Raw genomic sequence first — 26,806 nt, forward strand, 5'->3', positions numbered from 1 at the left:
AATAATTCAATCGTCTATCTAATATAATATCTTTAAAAAAGATAGGATTATTTTATACTGATTGCAGATTGAATAAAGATGTATTATTTCAAAATATTTTGAAACGCTTTATTAAGTTTATAACTGCCGTTAGAACAAACGAATTATATGTATAGAATACTAATATGAATAGGGTTGTCAACAATCTACTGACACATGTTAAAAAAAGTTTGTAAAAGGAAAGGTGGTCAGACAAAAGAAATAAAATAAATATGTAATCAAATAGGTAATATCTTTGTTCCTTACTCGCCTTTTTATACAATGGAGTAGCAGACGAGTATGCAGTGCACCCGACGGTAAGTAACTACTGCCGCACTTGGACATTTGTAATTAATCCCAAATAGACTAGACTCCTATTAGATGACATTTCCGAGGCGTTCCAGCTTAGTCCTCAGGGTAGCGGCGCATCTGTGGACAACCTCAGGTAGGAATATCTTGTCTTATCTGGGGTTGATTACAGATGTCCATGGGCGGCAGTAGCCACTTACCATCAGGTGTACTGCATGCTCGTCTGCTACTCTTACATTATAAAAAAAGATGTGCCGCTTTGAGGACTATTCTGGAACGCTCCGGGAAAGTAAGTCACCATTACCACATCCTTAAAACCAGAGCACAGCAGCGCTTAGCACGGCTGTTATTAAGTAGAAATAGGTGTGGCGGTGGCGTCTGCCACCTTCAAGCCGTACAACAGCAATGTTCGTTGTCAGCACAGAAGCAGGAGTCCTAATCCCCTTCATAATATAGCAAATCGAAGGAACTTTTTGTATATCGCTGACAAACTATGAATTTATTCCGAACAAAATATGAGCCGACCTCGACAGCATCATTTCTTTTGAACCTTTCCCCCCTTCCCTGTAACCCTTAATATAGCTACATCCTTGCTAAGAAAAGAAGTAACCAAGATATTAGTATCGAGTAGCAACCCTACCAAAGTGTCTCAATAGGTTGGCAACTGCACACATTGTAACGGTGAGGCAACACGCATCAGTGGTCATTGATCACTGCTTCTCCGTAATATTTTCCTAGGGCTAATATGGAGCTAATTTACTTATGTTTCGCTACACTGATTATTTGTTGATACGCATTGATAGCCTATGTCGCTTCACACGATAGGCACTAAATATTTGTGTTAATTTGTTTGTACAAAAGTAGTCAAACATTCTATCCATATTTAATTTGTGACGGTTTGTCGATGCGGCATAGTGGTTACAAACTTGGTCTCTCAATCGAGAAGTCCCCGATGCGATTCAAAGTATGTACTATGTAATGTGAGTAAAAAAATATCTTAAACTTATTGGTGGACTTCACATACCTTTGAGTTTTTTTTACAAATCTCTCAGGTATACAGGTTTCCTCACGATGTTTTTCTTCACCGTTTAAGCAAGTGATAATTTTCTAATTTCGAATACGCTCATAATTTTAAAAAATCAGAGGTGCGTTAGATACTTATTCCCAATGGAGCCTCTACTTGTGTGCAGGGGCCCCGCTATTTCTTAAAACGGCCTTGGATGTTTAATTAATGTAAGCAACAATAAACCTTCAATAAACAGATTATGCTGAACAATTAGCGATATTTCCTGAAACAAGACGGTTCGAACGCACGCGATACAATGCTATTGTGGTAATCATTTTGCAATTGCTAATTATGACGATGACATTGTTCAAGTTACAAGTACTTGGTATCAACCCGTTCATAATCGATTTAAGATACATTTTTGCTTACCAGAGACGTAAATGTTGTAATTTCTATTATAGTATAATATAATATACTAGTGGTGCCCGCGGCTTCGCCCGCATTATAAAGGAATAATATGACAAACATAAAACGGAAAATTTGTACCTGCATTGGAATGACAGTAGTGCCATCTGTTGAAAATTGGTCTTACCTCCCAAACCCTCGTGGTCTCTTGGACAACAACTTTGCTAAAGGTCATCACTTGATCAAATGCGTAGTTTCCGATTCTATAACTACTTACTTACTAACTTACTTACTACTAGTGGGACAGTAATGGGTTTATGATGATGATGATGTCAAATGGGAGAGAGAGTTTTGAAGGTGGTAGAACTTTTTGTGGTTCGACTCCGGCGGCACCACCGCCACACCTATTTCTACCTAATAACAGCAGTGTTAGGCGCTGCTGTGTTCCGGTTTGAAGGGTGTGGTAAGGGAGACAGACTTTTCCGAGGCGTTCCAGCTTAGTCTTCAGGGGTAGCGGCGCATCTGTGGCCGACCTCAGGTAGGAATATCTAATCCTATCTGGGGTTTGATTACAGATGTCCATGGGCGGCAGTAGCCACTTACCATCAGGTGGACTGCATGCTCGAAAAAAAAAAGAGTCTTCTCAGAATAAGAGGAGAGTTAATCAAGATTTATCTTAGAAGTTTATCAATCTTATCTAAGCAAGTATTTATTTTGTTACAGAATTTGGGAGTTTCTTGCCGAGCTGGCGAGGGGCGGCACCACAGTTATCATCACCACACACTATATCGACGAAACTAAACAGGCACATAAGGTAACAACTTTATTTTATAATATAGATGTAGCAGACGAGCATGCAGTCCACCTGATGGTAAGTGGCTACTGACGCCCATGTACTACTGTAATCGACTCCAGATAGAATTGGATATTCCTACCTGAGGTCGGCCACAGATGCACCGCTTCCCCTGAGGACTAAGCTGGGAAGAAAAGTATTTCCCCTTCAAACTAAAATACAGCAACGTTTGACGCTGCTGTTATGAGTTAGAAATAGGTGTGGCGGTAGTGCCGCCGGAGTTGAACCACAAAGGGTTCTACCTTCAAAGCGTTATGTGTGCGGTAACCATTTATCCTTCTTGATATTAATTTCTTGCTCCAGATTGGCTTACTCCGCGATGGACAACTTCTGGCTGAAGACTCCCCGGACGAGATCCTCAGGAAGTACGACTGTGATACTCTCGAAGAAGCATTCCTGAAAATGGCGTTACGGCAGACAGAAACTTCGCATAGAAGAAGATCTAGTATGTATAACTTATGATTAGATATGATATGATTAGAAGCTTTGAAACAGGCTGTGATAAAGATAGTCGCATCATATGTAAGTCACATAAGTATTTACACCCTGCCACCGAAATATAGAACTGCACTAGAAATGGATGTGACAGTGGTCCTTCCCCGGTCGAAGTACTTTTAAGGAATTATTCTACCATCCTACCTCCAGTCGGGCGAGGTGATCATACTTCCGTTAAATTTGTGTTTTAATGATTATAACTGTTTTTTTTTTTGCGTTAATTAAAAAAAACATTATTATGTGATTAAAAATAGATCTCTTATTTTATTAATACTTAACTAATATGTATATGCAGTACATTTATGTAATATTGCTTCAATGTAGACTGGTACATACGGAATAAGGAAAAAAAAATAACGTGTAAAAACTGCTATAACAACAACTATAACGATATAACTGTTATAACTGATAACGAATTCGTTATTACAGCACTAACGGGGTCCCCAGACGTGATACCAGCGAACAGCATAGTAAACGATAACCGATATCAATCCCGAGAAGACTTTAGCGTGGTTACTAGCAGTACAGACGTAAGTATAGTGATTTTTGTGTAATAACCATAGATTAGTAAAGATTACACACTCCTAACAAGAAAATGTACCCAGTTTTGAGAATTGAAATAGTTGCGTAAAAAAGTTTTGCCACGTCTCCGTGCTAAAATGTCCCTAAAATATTTGAGATAATTATTTATTTAGTATGTAAATTACGCAGTATTAGTTATTTATTCGTACATTTCCTCTAAAAATGTTTTTATTTGTCAATAATTCAAAAAAAGAACTTACTAATAAGCCGTTTGTAGCTTCATTCAATTTCAAGGCGGCGAAGTATCTTTACTAATCTATGGTAATAACAGTAAGCGTTTAGTCTTACTATATAGTCTATCTAATTCCTAAATAATAACTATCCCTAAGGACTAGCCTCCTACTAAGACTACTTTTAATGTAATATTTTTGTTTTCAGATTTTAACACAAAAAGATAAACCACAAAAATGCAGAAGTAAGCCCAAAGCGAGGTATAGAGCAGTTTTTATTAAGAGTATACAGCAATTTTCAAGGCATCCAGGGTAAGTGTTCGCTTATTAAAACCGTAAAACTTAGATTACTGCAATGTTTTAAAATAAATCGAAAAATAATCGAATATAATGTCGAAGAATTGGTTAGTTAACACCTAGAGAATGTATAGATTTATTTTTTAATTATGCCCTTTCCATTTGTTTACAATCATTATATTCCAGAAATTGATCTTCATAAGCAACACTAACGATGATGAAATAATATAGTATTTTTTAATAAACTTCTTTGATTCTGGGCTAGGAAAATAGTATTTTTTATTAAAAACTTTCGATTATAATTACTAAGACAGACCATAAAACCTGAATCATCAAAATGTCTGACCGAGAATCGGGCCAGGGACCCTTTGCATCTCAGGCTGATTGAACGACTTTCACACCGGTAGTCAAAAACATACATATAACTCTCAACAATAAAATATACAAAAACACAAAACAGGTCTGACGATAAGTGGTCACCATCTTACGCGTTAAAATGTCTAGCCGAGAGTCGAACCCGGAACTCCGCATGTTAGGCTGATTTAACGACCATCACACAGGTAGTCAAAAGCATACATCAACAAAACAGGTCTGATGATAAGTGGTCACTATCTTACGTACAGTTACATAGGGAATCCCCAATTCACAGCCGTCTTTGAAAAGTTCTTGGCGTTCCAAATGTCGGTAGCGTTTGTTTATACACTACGTCATTGAAAATTTGGTCACGTAGGATACCAAGTATAGCTCTCTCCATACAGTTTCCGGAGGTATAAGGATGTTAGGATAACCGAATTTATAATGTCCACAATCCTTTGTGGAGTTCCAATTCGATGTCTATAATAATATATTCTAACCTCTTCTATTATGAACTACATAAACTCACTCATATTTTGCCTAGGAATATCCAGATGAAAAGTATATACGAACACTTTAACGGACACAAATAAAAAACAGATTTTTTATATAAAGATGTATGTATATATATGTATTTGTGATAGATGTATTTTTTTATATTTCATTTAAAATATTGTTATAGTACATTTGTTTAAATGAGTAGTTAATAACTTTTATTTCAATACAGATTTTATTTTTTGCCATCTTTACGCAATTTAGTATGCCTTAGATCTGAATTTCATTTTTTTTGTATATAGGTAACATGAAGAAGTCTTTTGGTAAATATAATTTATCACAACTAGAAACTGAACTTTATTCGTAAATCACTGTTACTTTTATTAAAATATTTTAGAATATAATTTCAATTACCGTTGTTTATTCGTTATAAAATATATCACTATGATATAAATATAACGTTGTAAAAAATAACGTTCGTTATTTTTCAACAGAGGGTTAATATTCTCGGTGCTGTTCCCCTTAATAACTGTGGTTGCGTTCTTCTCTGCGGTGGGTCACGATCCTCGGGACCTGCACTTGGCGGTGGTGAATGACGAAGTGGCGATGACTGGCTGTAAGTGAAGTTCCTGTAATATACTACCGAGTATCTTGGCGTTATAAATTTTGATGAAACTTATGGTCATAGATTAGTAAAGATTTCTCACTCGTAACAAGAAAATGTATCCAGTTTTGAGAATTGAAATAGTTGCGTAAAAAAGTTTTGCCACGTCTCCGTACTAAAATGTTCCTAAAATATTTGAAATTATTATTTATTTATTACGTAAATTACGCAGTATTAGTTATTTATTCGTAAATTTTCTCTAAAAATGTTTTGATTTGTCAAGAATTCAAAAAAAGAACTTACTAAAATAAGCCGTTTGTGGCTTCATTCAATTTCAAGGCGGCGAAGTATCTTTACTAATCTATGCTTATGATATTGATGATGACAGAGTTAATAAAACTATATGTCTGTTGTCGACAGCTGTATGTGTAGATTACTTGTATAGGTTTAAAGAATTTTATTCTCATACAAAACAGAGTTTTATTTACAATGAGATACAAAAAGAAATAACTGATTACAAAAAAGCTTCTCCCTCTGCAGCAGTAAATTTTAGCTATATGTAGTAAGTTATTTCTGCCTTATAACAGCAGTGTCAGGCGCTGCTGTGTTCCGGTTTGAAGGGTGTGGTAAGGGAGACAGACTTTTCCGAGGCGTTCCAGCTTAGTCCTCAGGGGTAGCGGCGCATCTGTGGCCGACCTTAGGTAGGAATATCTAATCCTATCTGGGGTTGACTACAGATGTCCATGGGCGGCAGTAGCCATTTACCATCAGGTGGACTGCACGCTCGTCTGCTACTCCTACATTATAAAAAAAAATGAGTTAGGATACTTTATTACACACACACACACACACACAATTAGGCATGTTTGCTTAATATATAGCAACGATAACTATATCCATTACCATACACCCTTTATACTAGAACACATCTGCGCTTAACATTACTGTTATTAGGCAGAAAGAGATGGCAGATAACGGTAGTGCCGCTGGAGTCGAATCCCAGCGGGTTTCTACCACCTTCAAATTACATACAATTACATTTTAAAGTTGCTTCATACATTTTGAAGGTGGTAGAACCCTTTGTGATTCGACTCCGCTGGCACCACCTGCACACCTATTTTTGCCCCATAACAGTAGTGTTAAACGCTGCTGTGTTCTGGTTTGAACGGCGTGGTAAGGAATACATACTTTTCCGAGGCGTTCCAGCTTAGTCCTCAGGGGTAACGGCGCAACTGTGGCCGACCTCAGGTAGGAATGTCTCCTATCTGGGGTTGATTACAGATGTCCATGGCTCATTGGCAGTTGTTTCTTATCATCAGGTGGACTGCATGCTCGTCTGCTACTCCTATATTATTACAAAAACATGTCAATTATATAATTCCAGTAGGAGTAGACAGTTGCACGAACGGTAGCCTGACATCAGTGAGGCAGCTGGAGGACGAAACCTGCGAGCAGTACATGGTCAGCTGCTGGTTCCTAGAAGAGATGGAGAAACGGAAACTGTACCAGGTATATATTGTTGTTGAGGATGATTTCTGATGATACATGTTAGGATGGAGTCTACCTTCCTCTGGAATTTTACCCGCTTGCATATAAGAGGAGCTTTTGAGGCCTGTAGCCCCTGGATGACATTTAATCTTAATTGCAAATAATTGTAATTCTTAATAATTCGAATGACATGACATGACAACGACATCGTAACTAGCTAATTTAATATAAAATAAATTAATAAATGGTAATTAATTATAATAGATACTAATATAGCTTATAAGTAATCTGTTATTAACAAATCATGGGTCTTTAGTTGCCTGAAATTTTATTTTATTTTATTTATTTCTATAATTAAAGTCCGCGCCAAACTTGCTAGTCCGTTCTGAATATAGAAACGAGTCGCGTCGCAGCAAATTGTAGATATTAGCCGCCTGCCGCCTGCCGCCCATGAACACCTGTAATCAACCCTAGATAAGATTAGTTTTCTACTTGAGGTCGGCCATAGATGCACCGCTAACCCTAGGACTAAGCTGGAATGCCTCCGAATACTTATAGTATATTTTATGTATCATCATCATCAACCCATTACTGTCCCATTGCTGGGCACGGGTCTCCTCTCAGAATGAAAAGAATTAGGCCATAGTCCACCGCGCTGGACAAGTGCGTATTGGTAGACTTCATATACCTTTGAGATTTTTTTTTTTATAAATCTCTCAGGTATGCAGGTTTCCTCACGATGGTTTCCTTCACCGTTTAAGCAAGTGATAAATCATTTCTAATATGCACATAACTTTTTGAAAAATCAGAGGTGCGTGCCTGGGATTTGAACCTCGGACCCCACAATCAAGAGGCCGAGTTTCTTAACCACTACGCTATCACTGCTGCTATTTTTATTTATGTGTAAACATATTCAAAGTTTATAAACGTATTTTAATATAAATTTCAGACAATATACAACACGACAGAGGAAGCTAAGCAATCTGTAGCAACTCGTAAAACCTACGGCGCGATACATTTCCCGAGGAACTTCAGTGACGCCTTCGCTATCAGGGTCTCCGAGAGCCACGTGGACGATGACGTCATCGACGACAGCACTGTGAGTGTGTGGCTCGACATGACTGGTGAGTGACGTCACAGTAAACAAAATAGTGGTGCCTTTTATAATGTAGTAGTAGCAAACGGATATATTCACCTGATGGTGTAGTCCGTGCCAAACTGCTAGTCCGCTGTGAAGTTATTGCGAGCAGGTGTAGTCATACAATTTACTATGGTGACGCGATTCATTTCTATATTCTAGCAGTTTGGCACGAACTATAAGTGATTATTGCCGCTCATGGACATTTGTAAGCAACACAAATAAGATTAAGAGAAGATGCAGAGATGCCGATAAAGACCCACTTGAAAATCTGCCCTTGTATAACTTGCAAATCGCAACACATTTCGTATAATTTGTAATTTTTATTTATGTTAAAAAATCATGCATAATACAGAATCATCCTCAAAAATCCTATTTATAATCCAGAAGTAAAAAATCCTTAACAGATCACCAAATATCAAACTTCGTGAAAATGCAGCTACACAAAACATACCAGAGCTTTACGAAACGTGTCATGCGAGCGTGTGATAAGAACGAAGAGCTTGTTCAGGTAATTATAATCCTAATATTAACTTCTATATATAAAAATGAATGTTTGTCTGCCCTTTATAGAATCGTAAACGATACATATCAAATGTGATGAGTTTTAGAAAAGTTGTTGTGCTTGAGCCGACGAAGGTTTCTGAGTTAGTACGATTTTCGACAGATGACGCCACTGTCGTAACAGTTTGTGCCGTGTGGCCCCAGCGGCGAATAGACCAGCCCATACCTGCCCGTGGATATCGTAGAAGGCGACTAAGGGTTTTTACCGGGTATATGGGTAGCAGCGTCTTCTCGGGCATTTAACATCCTACTGCGACGGTCCCACTAGTTGCTGAGTCTGACACTGCCTGGCGTAATCCCCAAAGGTGTCCCGCTTGGTGGTAAGATCTCTTCGTGGGATCTGCCTGGCTAGCTACCACTCTCAGGCCTAATTACGACTCGGCGTGTTTCGGTAGTGCGCCTGGGAGCCAGTTCATCCCCTTATCCCCCCTTCCCATCCTCTTGTGGTGCTTTCGACGGCGCACTTTACGGGTCCGGTGGGTCTCTTTAAGCATCGTTGCCCCGCCGCCCGCCGGTTAGTTGGGTACCCAAACCCGGACAACACTTAACCCCTGGCCCGGGATGCTGTCCTGCCAACCGGCAAAAAATCCCGTTGCACGGCTACCTTGCCGGAGTAAGAGACTGGAGTGGAGACGGGTAGTCGTGTACGGGGGTGACCGGGGGCCCATCTGTCCCGCGCGCCAGCATCCCACATCATCTTCGTAGGCTCGGTGTCACAAGACTCATACTTTCTCCCGTGAGGCATTGACGGACCATTGCAAATTATTTCAAATTCCCTCCCCTTTTTCTGCACCAACCATGAGAAAGGCTAAAAAGAAGAAAAGTTGCACAACGGCGACCTCTTCCACATTTACTGTGGATATGTGCAATTTCAGAGGAGTCCATTCCAATCTGGTTTTTCTCTTTTTGACGGAGACGCAGATATCTACCCCGGAAGACACATCGTATTTGGAGTACCCCGGCTACAATTTAGAATATGCCTTCAGGTGTCGTGCCGGGGTATGTGTGTATGTTCGAGCAGATGTCTGCTATCGCCGTATCAACTTTCTCGAAGACGGGGACCTATAATTGTTGTGGCTGCGCGCGGACGTCGGAGGTCTTACCCGTGTCTACGCGTGCCTATATTTTCCTTTAGCGGAGATGTGGAGACAACTCGATTATTCGAGCACGTCCAGTGCCAGTGCCACCCATCCGGTGAACTACCAAGTAATGGGCAAGGTTCCCCTTGGATCCTCTGACCATTGATTGGTAAGTTACGACCGTTCTCTTGTCGTACCTGTGGAGACTCGTCCCTCCGGGAGACGACAAGTTTGGCACTACAAGTCAGCAGACTGGGACGGATTCCGGGAGTTCCTGGCTTCATACCTGAGTAGGCATCTATGTTTTGTCTCGGGTGACCCTAGCTCATGTGCTGAGTCTCTAACTGACGTGATACGGCATAGTATGGAATGTTTCATTCCAAACTCTGTCGTTTCCGTCAGCGGGCGAAGTTATCCCTGGTTTGATAGGTCTTGCGCTAAAGCGCGGAGGCCTTCCAAGCCTGGGCATTGGCACACGCTAGCAGGGACCCAAAAACCCCCGAGGTCCGAACCGTGTTTAATGCTGCCTCACGTTCAGCGAAGAAGCATTTGGCTAGGACGAATTCTAAGCACATCGACAGAATTGGCAAGCGGCTACTTGTTTACCTCTCCGGGAGTTGAGCCTTCTGGTTGCTGGCCAAAGCTACTGAGGGTAATTTCTGTCGGTTTTCACTACCGCCCCTGCGGAAACCAGATTTATCTGGCCCATACGGCAAAGGGGAAAGCCGATCTTCTTGGTACCCTCGTTGCCTCAAACTCGATTCTTGATGACAGAAAGACCACACCACCATCCAAAGTGCCCCGCTCACCATTAGTAAAAGTGTAGGGATCCTGGGAGTTGACTTCTCGTGGGACGTGCAATATCGGAGTGACTTGGAAGTTAAAGCTAAGTTGGCATTAAAGAAACTGGGCATCCTGAACAGAGCCAAGGAGTATTTTACTGGGGAACAACTCCTTTTGCTTTATAAAGCACAAATGAGGCCCCACGTGGAGTACTGCTTGCATCTCTGGGCAGGCACGCCACAATGCCAGCCTAACCCGCTTAACTCCGTACAAAAACGCGCGGTGCGAATCGTCGATGACCCACCGATCTCTGATCGGTTAAAACCTTTAAGCCTGCGGAGGGACATAGGTTCCCTCTGCGTGTTCTACCGGCTTTACGTGAGTGTTCTGAGGAACTGTTCGATCTGATGCCTATATCACCCTTCCTTCATCGCACCACTCGCCGAAGGATGAAGTTCCATCCACATCAACTTGACCCGTGGCGGTCCTCGATGGTTCGGTTTGCACGGTCATTTTTGCCGCGAACGTGCAAAATGTGGAATGAACTTGCTCCTGAGATATTTCCTCAGGACCTTAACAAGGGGCTCTTCAAGAGGGGTGTAAAAAGGGCTCTCCTTCGAAGCCGGCGATATATCGGCAACTCCTCTGGTGTTGCACATGTCCATAGGCGACGGCGACTGCTTTCCATCAGGCAACCCGTCTGCCTTATCATTAGGTTAAATTAAAAAAAATGTAAATTGCTTGAAACGAATCTAGTATGTATATGTTTTTTTTGTACAGATTCCAGTGAAATTCGAAGACCCAGTGTATGGATCGATGGATACCCAAGTGGTTGCGTATATGGCACCCGGAGTTATGATAACGTGAGTTGCATAAATAAATAACGTTTTTTGGTCAATACATTCGTTAACGCAGACTAAAATACCATGTATCATATCTACATATATTTTATCTAGATGATGAATTTGGATTGATATTTATATTTTGTTCTTTTTGTGTCATCCCATCCCATGCATGACACACTAGGGAATCCTAGTGTGGGGTAGTTAGTATAGAAAACGTCATTTTGAAGGTAATAAAACCCTTTATGGTTCGATTCCGGGGGTACCACCGGCACTTCTACTTCTGCCTATTAACAGCAGCGTAAAGCACATCTGTGTTTTGATTTGAAGGATTCCAGCTTAGTTTTCAGGTGTAGCGGCGTATCTTTGGTAGACCAGAGGTTGGAATATCTAATAATATCTGGAGTTCATTAAAGATGCCCATGGGCGACAGTGGCCACTTACCATCATGTGGATTGCATGCTCGTCTGCTACTTCTATACTGGGAAGATCTCAACCGTGGGAGCTCTGACTATTGAATGAATGTGTGGTATATTATTAAGTATCTACTTCAATGACCCCCAGGATAATCTTCTTCCTGCCTGCGATCGTGACGTCAACAGTGATGATCTCTGACCGGCTGGAGGGCGTGTGGGAGCGCAGCGCCGTGGCGGGCGTGCGGCCGCGCGAGATGCTGCACGTGCACGTCGCGCTGCAGGCCGCCGTCATCCTCGTGCAGGTGACGTCACGCTACACTGACACACACTGACACACGCCCAGTACGTGGCGGGCGTGCGGCCGCGCGAGATGCTGCACGTGCACGTCGCGCTGCAGGCCGCCGTCATCCTCGTGCAGGTGACGTCACGCTACACTGACACACACTGACACACGCCCAGTACGTGGCGGGCGTGCGGCCGCGCGAGATGCTGCACGTGCACGTCGCGCTGCAGGCCGCCGTCATCCTCGTGCAGGTGACGTCACGCTACACTGACACACACTGACACACGCCCAGTACGTGGCGGGCGTGCGGCCGCGCGAGATGCTGCACGTGCACGTCGCGCTGCAGGCCGCCGTCATCCTCGTGCAGGTGACGTCACGCTACACTGACACACACTGACACACGCCCAGTACGTGGCGGGCGTGCGGCCGCGCGAGATGCTGCACGTGCACGTCGCGCTGCAGGCCGCCGTCATCCTCGTGCAGGTGACGTCACGCTACACTGACACACACTGACACACGCCCAGTACGTGGCGGGCGTGCGGCCGCGCGAGATGCTGCACGTGCACGTCGCGCTGCAGGCCGCCGTCATCCTCGTGCAGGTGACGTCACGCTACACTGACACACACTGACACACGCCCAGTACGTGGCGGGCGTGCGGCCGCGCGAGATGCTGCACGTGCACGTCGCGCTGCAGGCCGCCGTCATCCTCGTGCAGGTGACGTCACGCTACACTGACACACACTGACACACGCCCAGTACGTGGCGGGCGTGCGGCCGCGCGAGATGCTGCACGTGCACGTCGCGCTGCAGGCCGCCGTCATCCTCGTGCAGGTGACGTCACGCTACACTGACACACACTGACACACGCCCAGTACGTGGCGGGCGTGCGGCCGCGCGAGATGCTGCACGTGCACGTCGCGCTGCAGGCCGCCGTCATCCTCGTGCAGGTGACGTCACGCTACACTGACACACACTGACACACGCCCAGTACGTGGCGGGCGTGCGGCCGCGCGAGATGCTGCACGTGCACGTCGCGCTGCAGGCCGCCGTCATCCTCGTGCAGGTGACGTCACGCTACACTGACACACACTGACACACGCCCAGTACGTGGCGGGCGTGCGGCCGCGCGAGATGCTGCACGTGCACGTCGCGCTGCAGGCCGCCGTCATCCTCGTGCAGGTGACGTCACGCTACACTGACACACACTGACACACGCCCAGTACGTGGCGGGCGTGCGGCCGCGCGAGATGCTGCACGTGCACGTCGCGCTGCAGGCCGCCGTCATCCTCGTGCAGGTGACGTCACGCTACACTGACACACACTGACACACGCCCAGTACGTGGCGGGCGTGCGGCCGCGCGAGATGCTGCACGTGCACGTCGCGCTGCAGGCCGCCGTCATCCTCGTGCAGGTGACGTCACGCTACACTGACACACACTGACACACGCCCAGTACGTGGCGGGCGTGCGGCCGCGCGAGATGCTGCACGTGCACGTCGCGCTGCAGGCCGCCGTCATCCTCGTGCAGGTGACGTCACGCTACACTGACACACACTGACACACGCCCAGTACGTGGCGGGCGTGCGGCCGCGCGAGATGCTGCACGTGCACGTCGCGCTGCAGGCCGCCGTCATCCTCGTGCAGGTGACGTCACGCTACACTGACACACACTGACACACGCCCAGTACGTGGCGGGCGTGCGGCCGCGCGAGATGCTGCACGTGCACGTCGCGCTGCAGGCCGCCGTCATCCTCGTGCAGGTGACGTCACGCTACACTGACACACACTGACACACGCCCAGTACGTGGCGGGCGTGCGGCCGCGCGAGATGCTGCACGTGCACGTCGCGCTGCAGGCCGCCGTCATCCTCGTGCAGGTGACGTCACGCTACACTGACACACACTGACACACGCCCAGTACGTGGCGGGCGTGCGGCCGCGCGAGATGCTGCACGTGCACGTCGCGCTGCAGGCCGCCGTCATCCTCGTGCAGGTGACGTCACGCTACACTGACACACACTGACACACGCCCAGTACGTGGCGGGCGTGCGGCCGCGCGAGATGCTGCACGTGCACGTCGCGCTGCAGGCCGCCGTCATCCTCGTGCAGGTGACGTCACGCTACACTGACACACACTGACACATTCTGACACTCGTGCACACGGCTCGTGCAGGTGACGTCACACACTACATCACACGCCATTGCATTCTGACAAGTGCACTCACTTTTACCAAATCTATGAAAAACATTGTACTTTTAAATTTCTTTTATCATATTTCATAACATGCCCTATTCGTAATTTCCAGACATTAGAAATGATGGCGCTAGGATTTGGTGGCTACAGCTTAGTGACGAAGGGCTCGCTGCTCGCGTGCGGTTGCCTGTTATTCCTGCAGGGTCTTAGCGGCATGTGCTACGGCTTCCTGCTCTCCGTGCTCTGTTCCAGCTTCACCATGTCCTTCTTCATCGCCACTGGTAGCTTCTACCCGATGATATTGCTTTGTGGTAAGTGATAGCGAAGTCTATGGGCAAGTGAGGTTGTTAATGGCTGTGTAAATAACAATTATGCTGTAAAAAACAGTAGTTTATTTTAAGGTAGCTTAGATTTTTTAAAGTTGCGTATTATGTACGTTATTATTTATTATCAATTGCTGTAACGTGAGGAAGATATCGTAAGTAAAAAAGTTTCTTAAAGGACCCACTCAAGTACTGAGAACGCACCACTAAAGGGATAAGAATTTAAAATTATAGGGAAAGCCTATATTTTCCCTGTTATTTGACAATTAGGTACTTGACTTGTTCCCTGTTCCATGGTTACAACGATGAAATATGTTCGATATGATAGCTTATAAGTAAACATAAATTATGCAGTATTTAGTTTAATTTTAATACATTCGATGTATTTAAATTTTTAAAAAGATATTTTGGATTTTTTATTATTTTAAACTTTTAGTTTACAAAATAAAATATTTAAACTTATAAAAGATACCCAATTTCTCGTTTACATCTTCATTCACTCGAAGTTTCATTCTAAGATCGAGTATCTACCAATATATCTGGTAGATAAGGTCTCTTTTAATAGTGTTTGTTGTTATGAATTCCTATTAAATGTTATGTTATTAATTTATGAAATAAATAAATGGTACCTATTATTTAAATCAGATTCTACAAACTTAAAAAAATAAATCTAAATTAATGTAATAACTCATTATAAAATTTTAATATAACATAATTATATTAATTTATGTTTGCAGGTATCCTCTGGCCCCTCGAAGGGATGTCGAAAGGCCTGCGCATCATAGCTTTAACCCTTCCCTTCACGGTGCCATCCAAGTCCCTTCGCGACATCATGGAGAAGGGTTCCTCCATCACCGAACCAGATGTGTACATTGGCTTCCTTATAACTATCGCGTGGATCGTAGTCACCTTAGGACTATGTTTACTAAGACTTAAATATAGGAAAACGTAGTCGGTATATTACATTTTATATCGCTAGTTTAGTTTTAGTGAACAAATGCGATGAGTTTCCTCTAAATAAATTAATTAACGTAAAAAATGTATAAATTAAATATTCTAATTGGCGGCTTTTGCTTGTATTAAAATAGGCTAATTTTCGGAAGGAATATTAAAACTACTAGGTCCATTTGTTTCTGAGTCAAATGATTAAGTACTTTTACTAGGTATACTAAAAGGTGGTAATGGTAAAACGGGGAAATAAGTTTACCACAATTATTTAGTAGACAAAGTCGCTTTTGTTTACTAATAGCTGTTACGTCATAATGTCAGACTGTTTAACGAATTGTAAAAATATGTTAATTAATAATTAAAAAGGATTAAGTTACTATCTTAGTGTTGTGGGGCCTAAAAAGTTGTTTCTTTCTAACATACATTGCACATTTAAGTCGCGCTTTAGCGGAAAAAAATGTTAACATCATTTTATTTTAATGGTCAAAAGGGAGAAAATACATGAAAAGTGTCAATTACTCTCTACGAAATATGTTTACGAATGTATTTTAAGCCTGTTTTATTATTAAATCTATGGGAACAGCTGTGGAAGCCACGGTTTTAGGAATAGAAAATTTGGCATAAAATCGTTTGTGGTCTTATTAAATGGCGTGTAACGCTCAAATTCAGGCATTTTGTGTTAGCTTATAATGAGCTTAAGCTCTCTCGGGTAGCTGTATATAGCTTTTTAGTTACACTAGTTTAAAATGTTATTGGTATCACATTTTACTTTTATATTTTCAGTCGGGCAACACTGTGTTGTTATATGATAGGTACTGGATATTATACAGATTAGGAAAATTAAAAATTACGAGAATAATACTTTAATTTTGTGGTGTAAAAATAAATTTCTTTTATAGGATGATGATATTATTGGATAATATAAGATTTGAAAAATGTATTTTAATAATTATTAGGAACTTTTAAGTACCAACTGGTAGTGTAAAATACTGCTAGTATAATTTTAAAACATGTTTTATTGCAACGAATGTACGAATTAACATTTTTGTACTCATCAAATTCGAATGGATATTGCCGTATAATAAGTCTTGTGATACGTTATGTGATTTGTGGGTATTTATAAATATATTTTTTCATAAACATGGTTTATTTTTATTTACCTTGAATTATCCATGCTATAAACATAGAAATTTCTTAACTTTTAGGGCTCCGTAGGCAAATGGTAAAAAACAAATAGCTATGAAGACGAAAATACATATCAGTCTGATATACAGACACAAATAATTGATATTACATACTTTTGCAAACTGATCTATGCACCGCTAAAATGCTTATTCAGTTCAGCAAGGGTACTAAGGACTAAATATGTCCAGTAATAGCTGAATGATTTTAAAATAAAAATAATAAAATCACTTAAAAATAATGAGGTGTTTCCATGCGTGTGCGATAACACTGCAGTATAACACAGAAGTGTTATGTAACATGTAGAAACATGCAGCATCCAGACTATCTTATCATAAACAACAGGAAAATAAAACAACAAGTTCAGATATAAAAATTTATATTATAGGAAATATTTTGGATTCAACAACAACTCTATCCTAGGGTCGCGCGCGCGGCCGCCCGCATGGCACTTCGGGTGCGATTGAAACAAAACTAATTGACCGACCAATGCAACCGATCTTACTAGATCCCTCGCGATTACTACGGCAATATTTCGCTGCAATCGCGGCAATATAGCATAACTGAATATTAACGCTCAATTTTGCTATGTAGTGATGTACGGCGCAAGTGTGTATTACGACAAACTTATACGAGATTAAAAGCCAGACTTACGAACAGTTAATCGCTCCGATCGGCTTAATATCGACGTACACATAACTAAGCAAAATGACTCAACCCGCAGCGAAATATTTACAGATTATTGATTTTAATGAAGCATAAACAGATTATGGAACATTACAAGCCACGAGATATCAGCGTCGCAACGACAGCGCGCGCTCGCCCGGAGCACTTTGATTCGTTGTCAACAACCGCCTACACGAGGTACAATCCGACTCATACAAATTTATCCTTACAACACACCGCACTTTGCGACTTATCACATTGAAGCAAACACCTCTGTTGATCCCTCGATGCAGGAAAGAAAAAAAAACTGTTTCTTTTTTTTTTTGTTTCACTTTCTGCGCTTTCACAGCTTTTGCCTAACTATAAACTAGACTTAAAATATTATTCACGCTTCGCTCGTCTCGCTCGCACACTCACACAAGCACGCAACTATACACGCCGTCTTTTATACTACAGAGCTTCATTTTTACACTGATATTATTATAATTAGGGGACGTAGTCAATTCCGTTTATTATTTATTGCTTCCGAAGCAATCGTTAACTTAGCTGCGAAGGCATTCTCGATAATTATCACACATAAATATCACTAATGTATCCCTATCAGCCGACGTCCAAGTAGCGCTTAACATCTTACACTACCGCGCGAGGAATTGACCGGGCCCCTTACAAAAGTAAAGTACTGATAACTAACTTAACACATCCTATACAAATTGATCAACATCAAAACTTACTCGGGATTAAGGTTTCGTTTGGCGATCAGCGCCACCTGGCGGCGAGAGCGGCCAGCGACCTCCAGGTGGCGCCGCCGCTAACACTACATCACTTATACAAACTCAACAAAACGCTTTACAAAATAAGAAAAAAAAATCGTACTTTTTCTCAAATATCGCTCGTGAAACATAATTTTATCGAATCAAGCTTTACACAAAGTACAAATATATATGTATGTATGTATGTATATATAACTGTACAATACGAGAGTTGTGACAAAATATTCTATTCTATATTTATATCATATTGTTCAGGCCTCCATTCGTTCGCTTTATTTACATTTTTTTTTTCAATTGTTTTTCAAGCTTCCTTAGAATACGTACACTATTTTTAAACAGAAAAAGAATTGATTAAAACAACAGATCGGAACTCCTCGGTTGTTAAGTGCCCAACGTATCCCAATTTTATTAAATTCCTTTTCAGACATCTTGAGATCTTGGTAATAGTATGTTTCTTTCGACTGTTGCTATCTGTCTTATACTTATTTACCCGAAATTTAAAAAACTCAGTAAAGTCAAATTCAAGTGAATTGTATGATTTATTGCAATTAAAAAAATAGTCGTTTTTAATATTTTTACATTATTATTATTGTTTTAAAGGCAACTAATACGATGTTAGATATATTTTCGTTGCATAGTCGACTTCATAGCCACTTCAAAGTTACATAGCTCCTTCAGACTTGTTGTGTCAGTTTTTCAACAAACTTTGTTTTTATTTCTTAAACAGTCATTTAAATCAATACTCTTAACCCAATCTCAAGTGTCGTTAGAGAATTAATATTTTTATTAATGATTTATATGTTACATATTATTCATATACAATTGTCAATTTCATACAATACATATTAACAGAATCGACCGAATTGATCTCTCATAACATTTTAATGATACATCTATCCTCCTTAATCCTACTATAAAAAAAACGAAACAAATAATAAAAATAAAACGATTTTAAAAAACTAAAAATACAGAAAACGAAAAAAGACTAAAAATGGTCTAAATTTAAATTGTAGATATGTTTTTTTATTTCAAATTTAATTTCACAGCCATTTTACAGAAATACAGGCTTTCAATTCGTTTTTAAGCAAACATAACATTAACATAACATTATTTTGTATTAATTTTCAAAAGGAGGATAGATGTATACCAACAACATGTTTGGACAATTTCCGTTTTTGAACACTCCATTCCTAGAACAATACTCCTCAAGAATCCGATATAAAAACGATCACAAAATCTTACAAAATACATTTAAAATAAATAAAAAAAAAAGAAAGTGTAACAAAACACCTAACATGGGCACAGATAATGTAATGTAAATATATAATACCACAGATAATAGACAGATAGCAAACTCAACTACAATAACTCTTATATAAAATCGTAACCATAGATTATAGATAAGTTGGCTAATGCGAAAAAATGCAATGCTAATGCAACAATTTAATGAAGTAGCGATAATTTAATTTATTTAAGGCACTTTAAGCTTTCCATTTCACATAATAATATTAGTAATGACACAAATGTTATATTATAATTTAGAGTTACTCAATATTTATTTACGTTTGAGTGTGTTTTGAGCAATCTGTCTTACTTTTATAATTTGTCGATATCGAGGTAGAAATAACCACGACAATACGGCTTAATGTATGTAATTTGTATGTATTCGTATTATTTACATTACATTCCCCGCGCTAGTGTAAGGCACTGGCCCAAAATGAACAACCGGCGCTAAACAACGGACATGGCGTTTCACTATTTACGTATACAATATCAGAAATATGTTCACATTTTGTGTTTTCGAAACAACTAAACAACTAAAGCATAAGTTACAGCGATATTACAACCAATTTGATATTAAAAAACAAGCACAGGTATAAATAGAAAATTAAGTTTTAAGTAAGGTATAGTTGTGACGACTTGCCGTAAATCGAAAACAGATGGCGTTACATGCATCCTGAATCGCGCTATCAAAGTTTTCTAAACAATGCACAAATAAAGATGACGTCACACAAATAGGCAGAGAATAGGGTTTTAAAACAGAACCCCATGACGTAGACATACTAGAATTATCTCAAAAAGCGAAACGAATTTGAACATAAGACATATGAACTTTAAACTTTACTCGTAAGTATTCAACTAACAAATTTAAAAGTACAAAAATAATATCGATATAAAAATAAAACACTGGTTTCAAATCGAATCACAATCAACATAATATAGATATATAGACAAAACAAAATGTGAACGAACATTTCGCTTAAACGGTGGAATTCATATGTTATAATATAATAATAATAATAATATATATTTAACAATTATAAAGTGTTCATAAAATCCCTTAATTTATAATTTTACATTACATAAATATGCCGCGGCGATCGGGTGACCGACATATGTATACCCCCGGAGTGATTCGAACACCTATTATATTCATATAAGAGTACTGAGACGGATTCTTCAATGCGAACATATGAATTATTTTATATTAATTTACGTTATTTACATACTATATGTCTGATTTTTGTGATAACGTACCATTATAGTTATTTTTCTGTCTGTCTGATGATATTAGGATATGGCTAAACCAACTTAAATGAAACATTTACAAATAGATAAACTATATTTGCGTAAAAATGGAAAATAACAGCGAATCTAAAGAAAAAGAAGACAGCTACAGAATAGAAAAAAAGAAAATCATAATTGGGTTAAAACAAATTAAAAAAGTTAATTACAATTCAGGAAATTTCTAGCTTAGTGGTATTTAAATGAGTAATGATTTTGAAAAAATAATATTCTTATTTTATAAAAAGTAACGTCTAAATAGCAAACATTTCTAGCACTATTCATATTGGACTCTATGCTAAACTTTATTTTTATTATTTAATCTGTGCGCAAAATCAAGTTGTACTGAACCACTCCGGGGGCAACACTTTTTAAAAAAATGTAATACCGATATTTTTTAGTTGGCAACATTGCCGAGTGAAATGTATGGGACTTAATAAAGCTACGGTCATAGTAAAAGATGTTTGGGTGTCAACTCAAAAATGCGATATTAATTTAGTATTTTTGAGTGAAAATATGAATTTTGGAATACTAAATATTGTAAAAATGTCGCTTCATTCGAATTAATTTATTGTAGTACTTTATTAAGAAGATTCCCTGCGGACGGTAATGTCTTTCAAGCGTATGTATGTACGCCTTAATTTTAGGCACGACCAGGTGAAGTGCGTTGGATTCGTCTAAATTGTGGAAGCGACATCGGCTATATTTTTTAAACAGTCGAGATTTATTTTACCACAATACGTCTAGCAAAAGCAAATGTTTGGGTTTTAATATAAAAAGTTTTACAATAAAACTGTATGACATTATTTGGCAGAAAAACCAGCAAGACCTGAATATATTGCAGAGGCGCAATTAATAATTAAATTCGTAAACGCCTTTACATTTTCAAAATTCAAAGAATTCTTTGACTAAATGGACGCATTATTAAGAATTCATTTTATACTTTAATTACTAGACCGACTATGAATGCAATTATCTACAAAAAATGCTCATAACTTCAAAAAAACATCATTAACCAGTATAAAAGGCAAACTTCACGGAGCGGAACCTAATTCACACACAAGGAACCATCCCATACATTCCAAACGGCACGAGTACAATTATCTTCATTATCATTCGATACACCTAACTAATCTCATTTCGTGGAGGTCAAGTGACTCCCTTAAATGGTAAGATTTTTTTTATTTTATTAATCTTCATCATTTAAACAATAAATACTTAACTCGCTTAGAACGCTTAGAACCTTAAGTATGAAAAAGCGTATAAATTATATCAGAGCTGATTAACGGACTTAGTACCTAGCTAAACGTTGTCTGTTCAACTTGTGTGGTTTAAATCACACATACTCATTAAAGTATGTAAATATTAACTATACACGCGGTGTGCCTGTGTGGGTGACTTTATACATTTACATGTGTGTGTTTTATTACTTTTCAACCAAAAGACGACTTACGAGTTACTGACCCACACATTCAAACTGAATAATACAAAGTGAAATTATTTGAAATAAATGTAGTTTCATTTAATATGGGAAAGTCATTTGCAAGTTTTGCCGCTAGAGGCGCCGCTGTGGCATCTTTTATGTATGTAATACATAATACTATACATGTATTTTGGTAGTGATATACTCGCCATGCTTTTTACTGTAGATTCAAATTTCGAATTTTGATAAGATTTTATTTTAAATTCTGATCTTAATCTGGGTCTAAGCGATTGTGCACTGTTATGTGTGTGGGTTCATGGCACCCAAAAATTCGGAAATATTTTTGCGCGCCAAAATATTCAGAATTTAATATTTACAGCATTTATTATCGACGTAAGATTGCTGTTGGCAATTTGACACAAACACTAGCCACCTACAAACTCGACTTTCCCATGACAGAAACCATTCAATGCTTTTTTTTTATTAATTACAATTATTTGAGACATACAATACAAAACTCATCTACATGGACGTTTCACAGTATAAAAACCACACGATTTGAACAGACTTTTAACAATACTGCCGAGGGGCTGTCGATAGAACGGGCACATAACAAACTTGCGTTTAGAAAATAAACCGAATTTTTATACCAGTTTGAATATTTTTTTATTTTTCTAAAGAAACTTTTATACCAAACCTATACGTTTAGCAGACTTTTCTCTCGTATTTTTCGTACACCCGCCAAGCGAATTTTAACAGTCCGTGTGAAGGAATGAATGGGAACATTTCAGTTATTGGCGCAATGTTAATATCGTAGAACGGAGATTTATTTTAAAAGAACTATATCGAAGCATCTTAATCACAGACCTGTATTTGTTTTGTACCCATACAGGTCTGCGCTCTTAATATTAAGTGGATATTTTTTATTGAGACAGAAATAATATAAAGCTGACTTATTTGAGAGTGTTTGAGAAAACATGTCACATTTGGTGACTTTTGTGTATATTTATTATTAATCAATTTATGTAGCTAGCTGATTAGCAATTTTGATAACTGATTGATTTCATCCATTCCAAATGTCCCCCATTTTGTTATAATATTTCTTTTTTATTTTTTCAATTTCAATACATCAATGTGGATAGTTATTTGACTAATTTCGTTCTTTATTTAAGTGACAATGAATGCTGTACGTAATTAATTCAAAACAAACACCCATTCGTATTTCAAAGTAGTCCACAAGAAGTCTACAATCATAAAAACAAAACCTCCACTCCACGATACGACCTATCCATTCCTTCACCCTTCAATCACAACCAACCACGTCTTACCCGTACCTACGTAGCAAAATCAGTCCAACAGCCCATTCTACCGACAGCCGCGCTCGAATAACATGACAAGTTCCCTAAAACACTACGGCGTGAAGAGATGTGTCTATATGGCGTATCATTCCTCCTAGATAACGTTCCTACCTACCCACTACCCCCATTACTTTTAAAGCCTGTACAATACATTTTTTTGGAGCAATTCTCTTGATTTTACTAATACATTATTCGATTACAAGACTTGTCAATGTGCAACAATTGAATTAAAGCTCTGGGTTAGGTCGCACGCGCACTGCGGTTTTTGACTCGAGTGAAAAAGAAAATAACATTATTATGATTAATTATATCGTCACAAAATTAAGTACTGGACAGGAAGTTATATGAATAATAAATAGACAAATGGCTTTTCAGATATCACAAATTTTGGGTACTTTAATTAATTATCCATGCTGATTAATATAAATGCGAAAGTAACTCTGTCTGTCTGCTACGTGTTTACGCTGGGCCGACTATGAAAAAAATATTTATAGAGATATTTTGAAACTTTGCGTTCATCTAATTTGGCGATAGAACGCTTACTTTTATCTTAATTTTAAATTATACTTATTAAAACACAGGGATTACAGTTTAAAAGTATTAAACACGACACTTCTGAATAAATATAATAAATTGCGCAAATTACAAACATTAATCAATATGTAAGCGGGATTTAATCGCACTTCACAATACATATAGGAGGATAAAAACCGCGCGCGTTCAACCGCAGTGCGTGCAAGCCTTAAGGTCGAAATTGAAGATATCTGTACATCACATTTCAATCAGTGAAAATGAAAATTAAAAACTGACATTGGACATAACAATAGTGTTGTTTTGTACTCAATACAATCTTTTTACTTTACAATCTTTAATATCCAATATAATTTACATTTACCAACACTTCATATATTTTTTTAATCCAATAATTAATTTCACTTCGTTATTACGTATTTTACTTGTGTATAGTCCGCGTAAAACTGCTAGTCCGCTCTGAATGTAGAAATGAATCGCGTCGCCATAGCAAATTGTATGACTACACCTGCTCGCAACAACTTCAGAGCGGACTAGTAATTTGGCGATAACTATACCAATACGTTATATGTTAACTAGAGAAATGTATGCGTGTAAGAAGCTCCTTTATTCAACAACTGATAGTTTTCCTTCACTTTAGCCTCGGCATACTCCAATATTACGCTTACATGAGCCTATTACTATACACTATCAACATTGATAACTTCCATACATTCGATGGTAACCCTATGATATCCGTTTTGGACTCTTAACACAGCTATGTTTTACAAATCTGAGCCCATATATGTTATGGTGGCCACAAAATATCCAGTTTATTGGCCAATTTATACGAAAAGACTTATTTATGTATTGTGAATTTAATATCATTTAATTGGATCATTTGGACAAACTAACCAATATGATCATACTGAGCATTGATCTAACATTACACATTCCTTATTTGATTTTATACGTATTTGAATCCCATATCTTTCTTTTAAATTGGATCAAACATTTGAACAAAACATATGTCCAATATTTCCAAGTAAATCGTCCAAAAAACTCAACAATGCGACCACCACAACACAACACCACATCAAAATCCAACAAACATCCAAAATCCTGTACTTAACCATCACTTACACTACTCGTCCCACTTCAGTCCATCATTACCAATGTTATCACTTAGTTGTCTCGTAACAAGCGTTCCACACTCACCGCCCCAGTGTCCCCGGCGTCCCCGCGCGTGCCCCAATGTCCCCGGCGACCCGCGCGTGCCCAGTGTCCCCGGTGACCCACGCGTGCCCCAGTGTCCCTGGACACCCGCGCGTGTCCCAGTGTCCCCGGCGTGCCGCGCGTGCCCCGATGTCCCCAGTGTCCCCGCGCGTGCCCCGATGTCCCCGGTGTCCCCGCGCGGGGCGGCCATGTAGACACAGCGTGTCGACGCGCTAGAACTTGTCTTGGAATATGAACAGATTGTTCGTCGCCGCAACGGCGATGATGCTCTCGTGCGGATGCCACGCGGTGTGGAGTATCTTCTTGTTGAAGTCGAGGCAGTCTACTGATATTTCGTCCTGCGAAATAGAATAAAGCGTATAAGTGTATGTAATCAATAGTGACACTGCAATGCTGGCTTTACAGGAATATAGCAAGATCGCACATAGATGTTAAAAATTCATTGAAGCTAGCGGAATTTTTTCTATACAGATTTAGTATTTTTTTGTGAATATACATAACGTTTTAGCGTACAGATCAAATATACACATATTATTGTTATCCTACAGTCAATATTTTAAGTCACTTTGTAATTTTAAGCAACTTGTAAGTTGAAAAGAAATCGTGCAGTTACTTTTTTTACGCGTAAATTATTTGTGTAGTGACAGTTAATATTTTCATAAGTATTTGCTAGTTTATGTATGTGTTTATATGTGCCTATGTATGTATATACGTGTCAGTGTAAGTGTAACAAACGCACGCAGACTACGTGTTCCTCTGCACGTGTGCATATTTTTATGTATGTGCATGTGTGAAATTGTGTGTGAGTGCGGAGGCATGTGTGCGTGTCTATTTGTCTGTCTCCCTTTGTGTGTATGTGTTAGTGCGCGTGTGTATGTACGTATTCGTGTCTGCCTCTGTGCCTGTCCGACACGTGTGCGTGTCCATGTACGTCTACGTCTGTGTATCAGTCTCTCTTTTTCTCTCTCTGTATGTGTTGGTGTCCGTGCGCGCGTGTCCGTGTATGCCTATGTGTGTCCGTGTCCGCGTACCTACGCATTTGCGCACTGGGTTGCGAGTATATGTTTGTCGGTGTCTTAGTGTGTTGGTGCACATATGCACGTGTGTGTAATATGTGTGTCCATGTCTGCCTCTGTGTCCGTCGGACACGTGTGCGTGTCCGTCTAACTCTGAGTCCGCATGCGGTCTTTCTATGTGTATGTGTTGGTGCGCTTGCGCTAGTGTATCTACGTATACCTCTGTGTATCTGTGTCCGCGTACGTCTGCGCCTGCGCGCGCACTGTGTTGCGAGTCTGTGTGTGTGTGTGTCTCCCTCTGTCTGTGTGCGTATGTGTGTTGTGTGTGTGTGGGTGTCCGCGTCTGTCTCTGCGTCCATCCGACGCGTGTGCATGTCCGTCTACATCTGCATCCGTGTGCCGTGTCCCCGTGCACGCGTGCATGTTTCCCTGTGCG

At 40.0% G+C, this 26,806-nt stretch overlaps 2 protein-coding genes across 5 annotated transcripts in view; one reads left to right on the top strand and one right to left on the bottom strand.

The window, feature by feature from the left end:
- LOC140746064 (ABC transporter G family member 20) overlaps nucleotides 1-15,661 on the top strand; it is a 61,834-nt gene extending 46,173 nt beyond the window's left edge. The window contains exons 5-16 of the mRNA XM_073078058.1: nucleotides 2,462-2,552; nucleotides 2,895-3,036; nucleotides 3,516-3,616; nucleotides 4,047-4,150; nucleotides 5,479-5,600; nucleotides 6,973-7,097; nucleotides 8,026-8,200; nucleotides 8,622-8,725; nucleotides 11,421-11,503; nucleotides 12,047-12,200; nucleotides 14,486-14,684; nucleotides 15,434-15,661. Coding sequence (XP_072934159.1) covers nucleotides 2,462-2,552; nucleotides 2,895-3,036; nucleotides 3,516-3,616; nucleotides 4,047-4,150; nucleotides 5,479-5,600; nucleotides 6,973-7,097; nucleotides 8,026-8,200; nucleotides 8,622-8,725; nucleotides 11,421-11,503; nucleotides 12,047-12,200; nucleotides 14,486-14,684; nucleotides 15,434-15,648 — 1,615 coding nt within the window. The 3' untranslated portion in view covers nucleotides 15,649-15,661. The remainder of the gene's footprint in view (nucleotides 1-2,461; nucleotides 2,553-2,894; nucleotides 3,037-3,515; nucleotides 3,617-4,046; nucleotides 4,151-5,478; nucleotides 5,601-6,972; nucleotides 7,098-8,025; nucleotides 8,201-8,621; nucleotides 8,726-11,420; nucleotides 11,504-12,046; nucleotides 12,201-14,485; nucleotides 14,685-15,433) is intronic.
- Nucleotides 15,662-17,188: 1,527 nt separating this feature from the next.
- Nucleotides 17,189-26,806, bottom strand: part of tws (protein phosphatase 2 regulatory subunit tws) — a 34,269-nt gene continuing 24,651 nt past the window's right edge. For 3 of the 4 annotated variants that reach the window (XM_073078083.1, XM_073078074.1, XM_073078067.1), the window contains exon 11: nucleotides 17,189-25,692. In XM_073078083.1, the coding sequence (XP_072934184.1) occupies nucleotides 25,567-25,692 (126 nt within the window). In that variant the 3' untranslated portion in view covers nucleotides 17,189-25,566. The remainder of the gene's footprint in view (nucleotides 25,693-26,806) is intronic. The other variant, XR_012102744.1, reaches the window with a different exon arrangement.

This window comes from Epargyreus clarus, unplaced genomic scaffold (genome assembly GCF_041222505.1).
Source record: "Epargyreus clarus isolate Ecla_fem2 unplaced genomic scaffold, WU_Ecla_fem_2.2 ptg000002l, whole genome shotgun sequence".
In the NCBI taxonomy this organism is placed as follows: Eukaryota; Metazoa; Arthropoda; class Insecta; order Lepidoptera; family Hesperiidae; genus Epargyreus; species Epargyreus clarus.